The 13,521-nt window shown below is 43.3% G+C and overlaps 1 protein-coding gene and 1 long non-coding RNA gene across 7 annotated transcripts in view; one reads left to right on the top strand and one right to left on the bottom strand.

Annotated features, from left to right (window-relative positions):
- Positions 1–451: 451 nt before the first annotated feature.
- Positions 452–9,219, bottom strand: LOC133767288 (uncharacterized). Its single transcript, XR_009866827.1, has 3 exons — positions 9,163–9,219; positions 6,081–6,354; positions 452–583 (listed from the first exon to the last, which is right to left on the bottom strand). It is a non-coding gene; the product is annotated as an uncharacterized LOC133767288 (long non-coding RNA).
- The window catches only part of TXNL1 (thioredoxin like 1), a 34,451-nt gene continuing 29,580 nt past the window's right edge, over positions 8,651–13,521 (top strand). For all 6 annotated transcript variants that reach the window (XR_009866826.1, XM_062201718.1, XM_062201716.1 and 3 more), the window contains exon 1: positions 8,651–8,951. Coding sequence is in view for 5 of the 6 variants with exons in the window: in XM_062201718.1 (XP_062057702.1) it covers positions 8,854–8,951 (98 nt within the window). In the remaining variant the exon portion in view is untranslated. The remainder of the gene's footprint in view (positions 8,952–13,521) is intronic.

Here is a 13,521-nt window from a genome sequence, read left to right as displayed (position 1 = left end):
TGAAGGAAAGCGAGCTTTGCTACCCACCAAGACTCAAGATATCAGGAATTCCCTGAACTTTGGAAAGTGTGATAGATTCTTGGAAGCTAAAAAGAATGACAACAGAGTACAGTGCACTGAGTTTTTCTGTTAACCACTTGTCATTTCTGCTAATGGAACACCTCGCCTTACCAGCTATATGTCTTCCCCACAGCAACACATTACAGACAATTCAAGGTTTCAAGTGGTAAGTCCATGTGCCTTCACTAGGCCACATAGTGTCCAACTTCTGTACTTTAGCTCTTAGGGGTTGTTTCTTATAGCTGTGTTAAATACAGTACAGTGTAGTACGAGTGTGAGAAATATACACATAACAAGGAATGGAGAAAAAAGATGAATTACTTCTAGGTTGGAATGAGAAAATAGTATTATTTTTTTTTAAAAAGATACATTTATTTATTTGAAAGGCAGAGTTACAGAGTGGGAGAGATGGAGCTAGAGAGAATGCTCTTCCATCCACTGGTTCACTCCCCAGATGGCCACAATGTGGGGATGAGGTGGGGCCTGAAACTCCATCCGGTTCTCCCACATGAATGGCAGGGGCCTGAGAAAAAGCAGAAGATGGGAAGTAGAGTAGCTTAATAAATGTTCTTTGAGTGATTATTTTGTAACTAAAACCATCTTGTGTAAATAAGAGCTTCCCTTTGCACTTATTCAATGGCATGAAAGTTAACTGCCTAGACTTCTCATTTTCTTCCTATCTTATGACTTCCACTAAATAAGAACATTTCTTACCAAGTAACAGGATGTGTTTTCTAGACATTCCTCTAGTTGCTACACCTGCAGTCCTCTAGGAAGGAGTTAGGGTGATAAAGCTGGGAGTGCTCAAATACTTCATCAGTGAGGATTTGGAGGGACCAATCCTAACTACCAAGATCAGCTAGAGAAAATAAGCAAATTGAGTGAGTACAAATTGCAGCCATCACCGCCAACTGCAGCAACATTTCCCTCTTCTCAGCTTCCCACGAAAAAGAAAGGCCCACCAGAGCCTTGAACCAGAACCTTGAACAAACCTGTGTGGAGAAAGGAATCCATGTGGTATAAAAAATAGACTGTGAGAGCTGAAGTTACAAGATTCTTGGAGCAGCCCCTGAAGAAAGATTGAGCATGGTGCTCAAGAAAGGCCTGAATGATAAAGGCATATATGTGGTATGCATGGGGGTAGGAAAGGATTGTTTCTTTGAGGGTATGCCTAAGATAGGACTTTGAATACAATAAAACCTTTTATTAAGGTTTTTATCATTTTTTCCTCTGTCTGTCCTTCCTACGTAGACAATATCTACAATGCTGCTGCTAACAAAAAGAGCTCTACAAGCGACTAAGAGAAAACATAGACTGTTATGTGTATTTTTCAGTCCTTTATGCTCCCAGAGAGATCTGTGACCATGACAAATCATTCCATGGCTTTCTACGAAGCCATGACTTCTAAGACACTAACCATTGTCGAAAACCAAAGGATATAGCATTAGTGAGACAAATGACCCATCTGATACTTGACAACACTGTTTAAAGAAGCATTGTTATCTAAGAGAAAATGCTACACTTAAAAAGATTTTGCGCCACCTAGGGACACATGGAAGATTTGCCTTTAGGATAGGGTAATGAGGGTTTTGAACTAGGGAAATAGAACAACGCCTCCTGTTGCAAGTGAATTGCAAGAGCAATAATAGGTAGCCCTTCTAGCCAGAAGACTGACAGTGTATCTTAAAGTACAGAACACACTGAACAGAAATATATCCCAATACACAAAAAGGGAATGTTAGAAAAAATAAACCTGCAACCAAAACTCACCTTAAAAACCAGTCTTAGGAGCAGAATAGGAAACTAGAGAAAAGTTAAGCAATGCCTTTAAGGTTCTGTGAAAACATGGCTTTCTATAGAGAAGTATATACTTATACAAGTTGTCAGTAAAATATGAGAATAAAATAGGCATTCCAGACATGCAAAGACTCGGAAAGTTATTTTCCATGTATTTTTATAAGAAGTTACTTGATGATTTATTCCTAAAACATAGGGAATAAATCATGGAAGTAAAAAACAGTGGATTCCGGGAATCCACTTACCCAAATGATCAGTGAAGGAAAATTCTAGAATGACAGCCATATGTCAGGTATTTAGAGCAACTAATCCAGATTAAACTTGAGGCAAAGGGGCTCTCCAAAAGTAAGATATCAAACTAAAAATGAGACAAAACATAAGATCAATATAATTGAAAATTTCCAAAAATAAATAAATCCTATGATACAGATAAATAGCGTAAGAAAACAGAAAGATGGCCAGCGCCGCAGCTCACTAGGCTAATCCTCCGCCTGCGGCACCAGCACTCCGGGTTCTAGTCCCGGTTGGGGCGCTGGATTCTGTCCCGGTTGCCCTTCTTCCAGTCCAGCTCTCTGCTGTGGCCAGGGAGTGCAGTGGAGGATGGCCCAAGTGCTTGGGCCCTGCACCCATGTGGGAGACCAGGAGGAGGCACCTGGCTCCAAGCTTCAGAAAACAAAAAACAGAAAGACAACTAGAAAGTCCAAGGAAAATACAAAGCTATAATATCACTAACAGTATACCACCATAAATGCATATATACACACATATACTACGAGGTGTGGCCAAGGAAAACATATCTGTAGGGTATATCAATTTTTGGTTGCAGAGTTTCTAGTTCTACTTTGAAGGATGGGAAATTACAGGTACAGATAAAATGCTTTGAATAAATACAGAATCAGATGAGTTTCCCTTGGACAAAAAATAGGTTCTCTTATAGAAATGTAGAAGAAATAAAGAATGCTCAAGATCTTTGTTCCTTGAATGGGAGGGAAGTAAAAACTCCAAGAAAAATGGCAGATAGGTACCCCACTCTCTGAAATAGTCATAGGAAGCAGAGTGTGGCTGGACTTGAAGACAGCATGTAGAGAAGACAGTGATCCTAGAGAACTGCACCCCAAGACTCTACTCCCACCCCAACTCTAGAAACCTGGCATATTTCCCAGGCAGAGGAGGAGATAAGAGGTAAGTTTTTGTTCTAGTTAGATACAGCAAGGAGGTGGAAACCCAGAGCCAAAATGAAATTGAGTTATAAGGTAAAAAGTAATATTTCTTGTACACTTGATTCTGTGGACTGAAGTTTTTACTTAATATGTTTACTTGTCACTCATTTACTCAACCAATATGTGTTTTGTACTTACTGTATACAAAGTGCTATGAGAAAAATAGATACGTATGGCATAGCTCCAGTAGACTATTTGTGAAATTAACAAAGTGAACCCATGATGGCTATGAGACGTGGTAAAAGGCCTCCCTGAGTGGCTGGCTGGACTACAGGAATGGAGCTCTGAAGAACATTGTCTTCTTGAAAAACAGAGAGGAAAGTCAGGAGTCATTCCTGAGAAGTTTGTGCATTCCCTTCCTAGATTTATCTAGACCGCACTAGGAGAGTGTGTTTCTTCATAAAGTATTCTGTGATCATTCCCCTGAAAATATTCTCTACTTTTTCTGAGCAGTATGGGATATTATTTATGCATTTCTCCTGGCACTTATTTTAATTTACTAGCTATGTAGAGCTGCTTCATCTCCTTTTTGATGTTCTTAAAAGAGAGTATTTCAAAGCAATACCACTGTGTCTTGTACATATTGAGTATAATATAAACATTCATAGACATGGCAGACACGTTGTCACCAGCGTTCCCCAAAATATGGACCTTTTGCTTTGGAATCACCCTGAGTTTTTAAACTGCAGTTTCCTGGGAATGCTACAGCTTTATTGAATCAGAATGTCAAAGTGTGAGCTGGGAACCCATGTTTTAAATAACTTATTACTCTTAGAACTATGAATTTCAGAGTAAAATAGTCATAGCAAAAGATGGGAATGGCAGAGAGGTTTCATCCAGAGCGCTGGCTCTGGTAGTGGGTGCTGCTGAATGGAATTCTGAGACTGAAAATTCCAAGGGCAACCATGGCATCATAACCTGCCATGGACAGGAAAGGAAGGAGAGGGAGAGGGGGAAGTTTATAACATATTTGGCATCTCTGAATATGCTAATCTCAGGAATGAAGAGACCATCCCCCCTTCCTTTAAGAATAATTGTAAGTCATCCTTGCATAGGTTTTCTAGTCTGCATGATTTTTGCAAAATTTCTAGTGAAACTTGGAGAGGGGTGGTCAGGTGGTGATTTAGAATAAAATTGGTATCTTTTGGGAAAACTTCACCCAGTAAAAACATATTTTAAAGAAATTAAGCATCAGTTAAATTACACAGGGGGTCAATTAACTGTAAATATTATTTTTAATGTAGGACTTTCCTTCCCTCTAACTGTGTGCCTTATTATTATATACTATATACAATCACTGAATAAATTTGGAAAATACATATGAAGGGCTTGATTTTGTGGCACAGGAGGTTAAGCCATCACTTGTGAGGCTGGCATTCCAAATCTGAGAGCATGGGATAGAGTCCTGACTCCTCAGCTTCCAATTCAGCTCCCTGTTAATGTGCCTGGGATGGCAGTGAAAGATGACCCAAGTGCTTGGGGCCCTGCCACCCATGTGAGAGACCCAGATGGAGTTCTGGGTTCCTGGCTTTGGCCTAGCCCAGCATTGGCCATTGTGGTCTTTTAGTGAATGATCCAGCAGATGGAAGATCTCTCTCTGTCTTTCCCTCTCTGTCATTCTGCCTTTCAGATAAATAAGATAAATCCTTAAATAAAAAAAGAAAATACAGATGAGTAAAGCTCACCTAAAAGAGTATCATATTGCAATAATGTCTGCTAAACGTTTCCATGTACGTACACAAAGTCTGTTCTTTTTTTTTTTTTTTTAAGGCAGAGTGGACAGTGAGAGAGAGAGAAAGGTCTTCCTTTTTGCCATTGGTTCACCCTCCAATGGCCGCAATGGCCGCTGCGGCCGGTGCATCCCGCTGATCCGAAGCCAGGAGCCAGGTGCTTCTCCTGGTCTCTCATGGGGTGCAGGGCCCAAGCACTTGGGCCATCCTCCACTGCCTTCCTGGGCCATAGCAGAGAGCTGGCCTGGAAGAGGGGCAACCGATAGAATCCGGCGCCCCAACCAGGACTAGAACCCGGTGTGCCGGCACTGCAAGGCGGAAGATTAGCCTGTTAAGCCACGGCGCCGGCCCAAAGTCTGTTCTTACATTGACTTGAGTGCAATCCAGAGAGGGCTACACAGCAGTCTAATTGTGGGCTCAGAATTAATTACAATCTTATATGAATTCCAACTTTTTCATCAGTAGACTGAGCATAATAACCCCCACGTTGCCTGTGTCTCTGGAATGTTGTGAGGAGGGCATGCTCTCCCAAGAACTGGAGCACATGACAATCATCTTTAATATCTGGGGATTTAGCACAGAGCCTGATACACTGGAGGCCCTGAAAGTTTTGTTGTGGTTATTGAATCGACTCTCATCTTAACTCACTGAACTGTAGTGACTGTTTGGATGAAAACCAATGATTCATCAGTATTTCTCATTCTTCATCTCTTTGGTCTTTGATCCTGGAATTTTGTGATTTTTGTCTTGATTCATTTTCCTGCTTCTTTATGAACATTCCACATTTTACTTATTTGTAGTTGACCTTAAATTTCTATTGCATCACTTTTTTTTGGTATATTTCCTGATGAGTTAATCAACTTTAGTGGAATCAAAAATTATCTTTATGATGTCTATCTCTTATATTTATCTTCAGATTTCTATATTTCTATATTAACCTTCAAACCCCCAATTTTCCTGGTGTTTAACCATTTAAAACTTTTTATATCAGCAGAGACACAAAGGAAAATGATAGCACTTTTAATATGGGTAATAGAGGAAATCTTAGTAAGGGGAGTATTAACAAACTTGCAGACAGGTTTCAAAAGACTATAAAAGTAGTGGTAATGCTCAAGAGAAAGTGTAGACAAAGACATAAAGGATTGATTGGTGAGTAGGAAAGTTTTACAACAAGGCTCCAGGGAGCGAGAATAGGTAAGAATGGTAGCTCTTTTCAAACCTAAATACCTCTCTTGACATTCTGACGGTGAAGTGTCTGAGCATGGAGGACTACCTGCTTGTTTCTGGGCTTCCCAGTGAGGGCAGTGTTAGGTGGCTGGAGGCAGTCCATGCTGAAGCGAGGGAGGCTTATCGAGGAGATCACAGCTTCCAGGTGCCTCTGCTTCCTCTGAGCACCTGCACTGGATTATGGTGGCCAGTGTCTCTGTTGTCTATGCAAAGCTCAGGATTCTCTTTTACAGCCAGTCCTGCGCTACATGGGCAGGCCAGGGTTTCTCAGTTAGGGCTCTGGTGCTGCCAACAGCCAGGAGTGATTCCTGATTCCAGGCCTGAAGAGACAAGAGAAGACAGTGGTTACAGGAACCCAAATAGAGGAATGGTGTGGCAGGACCTGTGGCTTTCCACAGATTTACAGTCAACTTGTGGCAACATAGCAGCAAGGGAGCTCAGAGAATGAATAACTGGATCTCCTTCTCTTCTACCCAACTGCACCCCCTCCTCCCCAATCTCCAACAAGAAGCTCCAGTAGGGTATCCAACTGGGACAGTGCATACATGTCAGCTTCTTAGGGCTGAGAGCAGGGTGTAGAATGCCAGAGTACTTCTTGATGAGCAAGTGGAAAACAAACATCAAAATGCAGCTGTTAGATCTTTTACAATGCCTCTTTTCATCTTGATTCTCAGGAATCTAATTTTCTTCTTTTAAAAACAGACTTCTTATTTGAAAGGTAGAATGATGGAGGAGGGAGGGAGGAAGGGAGAAGGAGAGAGAAAGAGAAGGAGCGATATTAATCTCCCATCCTCTGGTTCGCTTCCCAATTGGCTGCAACAGACAGGTCTGGGCCAAGCTGAAGCTGGCATCCAAGCACATGGATTCCAGGGCCCACACATTTGAGCCATCATCTGCTACCTCTCCACGCATATTAGCAGGAAGCTGGGTCTGAAGCAAAGTAGCCAGGACTTGAACTGGCACTCTGATAGAGAACGCCAGCAAAGCAAAGTGGGGCTGGAGAAGGGGCTTAACCCTGCACCACAATCCTGGTGCAACCCTGCACCAGGAATCCGTAAATTTGTACGATCTTGCTTTCGAAAGCCCTGTTTCCCTTTCCTATCTACTATAACTGCCTTTGCCTTAGTTGAGACTCTTCCTGCTTGTTTTTTTTTTTTTGGGGGGGGGGCAAGATGGAAGGGCAGTGGGAAAATTAATTTAAAAAAATTTAAACTAATTTTCTAAAATTATAGGTTGGAGCCCTAAGCCTCATATATATGTATATATGCTTATACTGCATTTGGAGATAAGGCCTTTAAGGAGGTTGTTAAGGTTAAATGAGGTCAAGATGGTAGGGCCCTAATCTGATAAGGCTGATGTACAAAGTGGAAGAGACCAGTACTGTATGTATCTGTGCATGCACACACAGAGAAAATGCCAAGTGAGGACGCAGTGAGATGGCAGCCGTACAAAACGAAGCAAAGAGACCTCAGGAGAAGCCAACCTGACTGGCACCTTGATCTTGGACTTCCAGTCTCCAGACTGTGAGAAATAATTTTCCATTGTGCAAGATACCTAGACTGTGTTTTGTCAGGGTGGCTGTAGCTGACTAAAACAACACTGCTTATGATTTCTGAGTGCTTCTTCATGTACATTATCCTTTAACCCTTGGTATTACTAATTCACATAGACAAGAAACAGACAAGTTAGTGGCTTGCCCATGACTATAAAATAAGTTGCGAAGATTTACTGTTGTCGGAGCGATCCAGATTTTCAGCCTCTGTGTGACACGGGTTCTAGACTCCCAGATTTGCTGTGGTCAAGTTCACCATTAGAGTGAGGCCGGCTCTAAGCCCTCTTGGCCCCAGTCCATCCGTGCTTTCAAAGTGATTACACTGTGCTAATATCACATGAGAATGAAATGAGCCTACACACACACACACAGCTTACATCTTGCCTGGTACATCATACGCTAAATAAACTTTATTAACTGTCCTCCAACCCACGCATTTGCGCCTGCTGCTCGGTTTGCCTAGCATACCACTACTTCTCATCATCCTTTCTTCCAAGATTCAATTCAGGGTTCGCATCCAGCAGGTCCACCCTGTGCCATCCTCCCATCCCATCTGCCTCCACTGTTTCCCGTTCAAACTTCGTTCCTGTGTGGTTTGTGTCTGTCGCTAGACTGTGAACTCCGTAAAGCTGGAGGATGTGTTTTCATCTCTGGGTGCACAATACTTTCTGAATGACACAATGGACAGCGCTCACACGCAATGGAACCCATAAAGTTCCTAAAGTCTGTTTTGTTAGCAGCCACGAACACATGACAGAAAGGAATAGCCCTCTCGCTGCTGTGCCACAGGACACGCCTAAGAAGAAGGTAAAGTGTGGAAAACGCGGAGGAATACAGGAAGTTTGGAGCAGCAGCTTCAGCCTGTGCGCGTGATCACTACACGTCTGCGCCTGCGTCGCTCCCCTCAGTCGAGGGTGGGGCCATGCTTTGAGTGTTAGGATTGGGCGGTGGTCCGGCCAAACGGACGGCGCGGAAATGACGTCGCGGTGCGCAGGCGCCAGGAGCCCTGGCGCGCGGTGGCTGCTGGGTGCCGCACGCCTTTCCTTCCCTCGCCTCTCCCTCCCCCCTCCCGTCCCCGCCCCCTCGGCCGCTCCGCTCCCTGGCGTGACTCGGCATAGAGAGCCCTGGGAGCAGCCAGCGCGGCCGCTGCCTCCTCCGTCCAGGCCTCGGCGCCCCCCGAGCCGCTCCCTTTCCTCTCTCGGGTTCTCCTCGGCTTCATTTTGGAAGCCGGTGGTGTCGCGGCCGCCCTTCCAGGCCCTCCGTGAGGATGGTGGGAGTGAAGCCGGTCGGGAGCGACCCGGATTTCCAGCCGGAGCTGAGCGGCGCGGGCTCCAGACTCGCCGTGGTCAAGTTCACCATGAGAGGGTGAGGCGGGCTCCGAGCCCTCTGGGCCCCTGTCCGTCAGTGCCTTCCATTTCCTGGTCCCAGTTCCCTGGCCGACTTCTGCTCCGGAGGGTCCGGCGCGGGCCGCCGGCAGGATCAGGCCTCAGCCCTCGGGCGACAGTCCCCATTTCTGCACCGGCTTCGAGGCGGGCAGGGAGACTTGGCCGCCTTCGCCAGCCCCGGAGGTCCTCACCTGCTGTGGCCTCGGATAAGCTGTGCTCCGGGGGCGGCCTGCGACGCCTGCCTCCTGCAGCCGCCGCGGGTGGTGCCAGTCCCCCACTTCCGGGGGCCGGCCAGCATCCTAGGAATTCTGGAAGCTTACTTGACCGCTTTGGTCGTCTTCAGTACTGCATCTCGGTACAGCTGTCCACAACTTACCTGCGTAGTGCGTAGTCCCAAGGCCCGCCGATTTCATGAGTTGTTAATGTTGGGTCAAGATGCATTTTAACTTGCTTAAGGTTTTTGTTCCTCGTGTGGTTAGTAACGTAGTCACTACGGCTCCCCTGTGGACGCGATTGCGTCTGGTCACACAAGTGACAGTAGAGATAGTTAGGGGCCAGACGTCTTGTCTGGCAGACTCCGCTTTAGCCTTGGTGATTTAAGAGAACACGCATCTTAAAAAGACAGCAACTGTCAGAGCTGGTGGGCTTTTTATAATGGGTGTGCAGTGCTGACATGTTGGAAGTTGGCGTGGAGAACCATCATTTCAGAGAGTGTGTTTGCAGATCTCCCTTTGTGTCTGTACCAGGCTTACCTTGACCTCCTGCCATTATTTACATACACACGAACTTGAAGCAATCTGCTATTGGTGTCCCCATTTCTAGAACACTCTACTTCTGTTGTCACTGCTTAAAAAACTATGTAAGGCAGTGTTTTGAGTCTGAGCAACAAATGTCACTTCTAGCACACGGTTCAGTGAATGTTGTGTACATAAGTGATGATATTACGACCAGATAGTTTTAGGGGTAAGAGGGATGCAGATCAAGATGAAAACAAGTTAGGAGGCCAGCTCTCTGCTATGGCCCGGGAGTGCAGTGGAGGATGGCCCAAGTCCTTGGGCCCTGCACCCGCATGGGAGACCAGGAGAAGCACCTGGCTCCTGCCTTCGGATCAGCGCGATGAGCCGGCCGCAGCGGCCATTGGAGGGTGAACCAACGGCAAAAAGGAAGATCTTTCTCTCTGTCTCTCTCTCTCACTATCCACTCTGCCTGTCAAAAAAAAAAAAAAAAAAAAAAAAAGAGAGAGAGAGAGAAAAGAAAGCAAGTTAGGACATATTTTTGGACCAGTCTCACATAGAATTGAACTGGGGCAACATATTGGATTTAATAGTGTGGGATAGAGTACTGGCATGAAAATTGGACTTTCACATGTACCAAATGGAAGAGCTAGATGTTTTTGTATCTTTTAAGACATGTCTAAAAGGTATATCAATTGTATAAATGCCTTTTCTCGGTGCTAGCATTTTTGTATTGTATATATTCTTAATAGTAAGGGAGTAGGGGTTGGGGCTGTGGCATAGTAGGTTAAGCCTCCACCTCTTGTGCCGGAATCCCACATGGGTACCTGTTCGAGTCCTGGCTGTTCCACTTCCAATCCAGCTTCCTGCTAGTGGCCTGGGAAAGCAGTGGAAGATGGCGCAAGTGCCTGGGCCCCAGCACCCACTTGGGAGACCTGGAAGAAGCTCCTGGCTCCTGACTTTGGATCCACACAGCTGTGGCCGTTGCGGCTATTTGGGGAATGAACCAGAGGATGGAAGACCTCTCTCTGTCTTTCCTTCTTTCTGTCTGTAACTCTGCTTCTCATATAAATAAATCTTAATGGAATAGAAACATAAGTTTATTTTAAAAAAATAGTAAGGGAATGCTTTTATGTGTTTGCTGAGTGTCTAGGCTCAGTGGAAAAGGGAAGAGTTGATTTCAACAAAGAATGTCACTTTTAGTTTATTTCTAATTCTGGTCATTTGTAGGTTTTATGTTTTTGTCCTTCAAAAATATATTCTTTTTTGGCCCCATTACCCTAGCAGAGGGTGAGATGGGATAGTAATAAATAATTTATTGATTAAAGTGAGAAAAGTGAGGAAACATTGCTACTGCAGGAACTCCGCTAGCAATATGAACTTCCACTAGCATAAGCATAGTTGCAGACATTGACTAGTAAAGAAGTCTGTTACTGTTAATGTTTAAAAGAGGATTTTAATGGAATGGGAATTACATTTTCTTTGTAGAAGCTGAGAGTAAGTAAACAGTTGAAGTTAGAGGACATTTTTAGTTCAAAAACATGCTTAGGTTACATTTATAAACTGGTAAGGTTTATTTGCCTTTAATGTACCTTTGATGTGTTTGCCATTAATGCATTTCTGTCTGAACTCGTTGTCGATCCAACCGCAGACTTAGTAGAAGGGGGTCAGTATTAGAGCCCTGAGCAACTATATCCAATAAAATCCTTTAAGAAATCTTTTAGGTTAAAGTTAACATTCCCGTTTTAGGCCCAGGGCATGGTTCTCTGGCACCTATTTCTTCATTTCCTTTTCACCTCTGTCTCAAGTTTTCCCTCTTATTTTCATCTTTGATGCTTTATCCATCTTCAACCTAAATTAATTTCATGAAAACAGTATAAGGATTGTTGTAATCTTGTTCAAAACCTGTCATTGGCTCTAGAAATTCTTTTTTTTTTTTTTTCCAGTTTCTTTATTTGAGAAGCACAGTGATGGACAGACAGTGTTCCCATTCACTGATTCACTCCCAAGATGACTACAGCAGGTGGAATTGGGTCAAAGCCAGGAGTCAGGAATTCCATCCAGATCTTGCATGGATGGCAAGGGTCCAGCTAATTGCGCCATTACTTGCTGCCCCCAGGTGTACGTTTAAAGGAAGCTGGAATCAACAGCAGTGCTGGGACTAGAACCCAGTCACTTGATTGGGATGTAGCATCCCAACTGATGTCTTCACCACTGTGTCAAATGCCTTCACCTCTTTAGTTTCTTTTTTGTGATAAAATATGTATCACGTAAAGTTGACCATTTTAACCATTTTTAGCAACATAGTTTAATGATACTAGTTCTATTCACAGTGTTGTGCTACCATCACTGCTGTTTCCTAGAACTTTTTTTGTCTTCCTGTACAAAAACTCTGTATACATTGAACAATAACTCCTCATCTTCACTTGAGAGAAGAAAATGTCCATTTAACAGTAACTAGCCCCCTCTCCCCCAGCCTCTATTATACTTTCTTTCCCAGTGGATATGCCCATTTTAGGTGTTTCATATAAATGAATTCACATTTGTTTTTTGTTTCTGTCTTATTTCACTCAGCATAATGTCTTCTCATTCATCTGTGTTTCATGTTTATTCACTCATCTGTTGACAGATGTGTTATGTTCACCTTTGGCTATTGTGAATAATACTGCTGTGGACAGTATTGTACAGGAATTTCTTTGAGTCTTTGCTTTCACTTCTTTTGGGGGAGTTAAAAGTATATGTTTAAATTTTTTAGGAACTGCTAAAGTGTTTTCCAACGTGACTGTACCATCCCATTTTTTATTCCCAGCAGCAACACATGAGGATTCAGTTTCCCCAACAGTTATTTCCAGTTTTTGTTTGTTTGTTTGTTTTTTCGGATAATAGCCACCCCAATGGATGTGAAGTAGTATCTTACTGTGTTTTGATTTGGATTTTTCCAGTGAAAAAATGAGCTTCTTTTTTATGTGTTTATTAGCCTATTTGTATATTTTCTTTGGTGAAATGTCTGTTTCATGCTCTTTGCCCATTTTTGAGTTGGATTGTTATTGTGTTGAGTTCTAGGAGTTCTTTATGTATTCTGGATATTAGCCTTTTATCAGATGTCTGATTTGGAAGTTTTTTCTTCCACTCTGTCAGTTGTCATTTCACCTACTTCATGTGTCCTTTAGTGTGTGAAAGTTCATTTATTATGAGGAAGTCTGGATTATCTGTATATTTTGTTGTCTGTGCTTTTCTCTATTTGATTTAAGAGGAGGGAGGGAGGCTAATAATACCATTCAAGAAGGATGTCAGTATATTTGAGTATGTTGAATGCTAATGGCTATGGTAGCGTGCCCAAATAAAATATTAGTTATACATATAATATTTTATTAACATCAAGAATTGCCAAGGACTGAAGATAGGTTTTATTTTTATGTTTTAAAAGATTTATTTATTTTATTTGGAAGAATTTCAAAAAGAGAGAGAGAGAGAGATCTTCCATCCACTGGTTCACTCCCCAAATGGCTGCAATTGCCAGAGCTGGGCCAGTTCAAAGCTAGAAGCCAGGAGCTTCTTCTGATTCTCTCACATGGGTACAGTGGCCCAAGAATTTGGGCCATCTTCCATTGCTTTCCCAGGCACATTAGCAGGGAGCTGGATCAGAAGTAGAGCAGCCAGGACTCGAATCCAGCACTCATGGGATGCTGGTGTTGGAGGCAACAGCTTAACCTGCTGTGCCACAACAGTCTGAAACTTAACTTGAAAGTCAAAATAAACTGCAGAGCAGAGAAGCACAAACATGTACATAGATATGTGCACATATACAGTAACATA

The sequence above is a fragment of the Lepus europaeus genome, chromosome 9, assembly GCF_033115175.1.
Source record: "Lepus europaeus isolate LE1 chromosome 9, mLepTim1.pri, whole genome shotgun sequence".
NCBI lineage: Eukaryota > Metazoa > Chordata > Mammalia > Lagomorpha > Leporidae > Lepus > Lepus europaeus.
The sequence above is the reverse complement of the archived record's forward strand: the minus strand, read 5'-3'. Positions and strand labels throughout refer to the sequence as shown.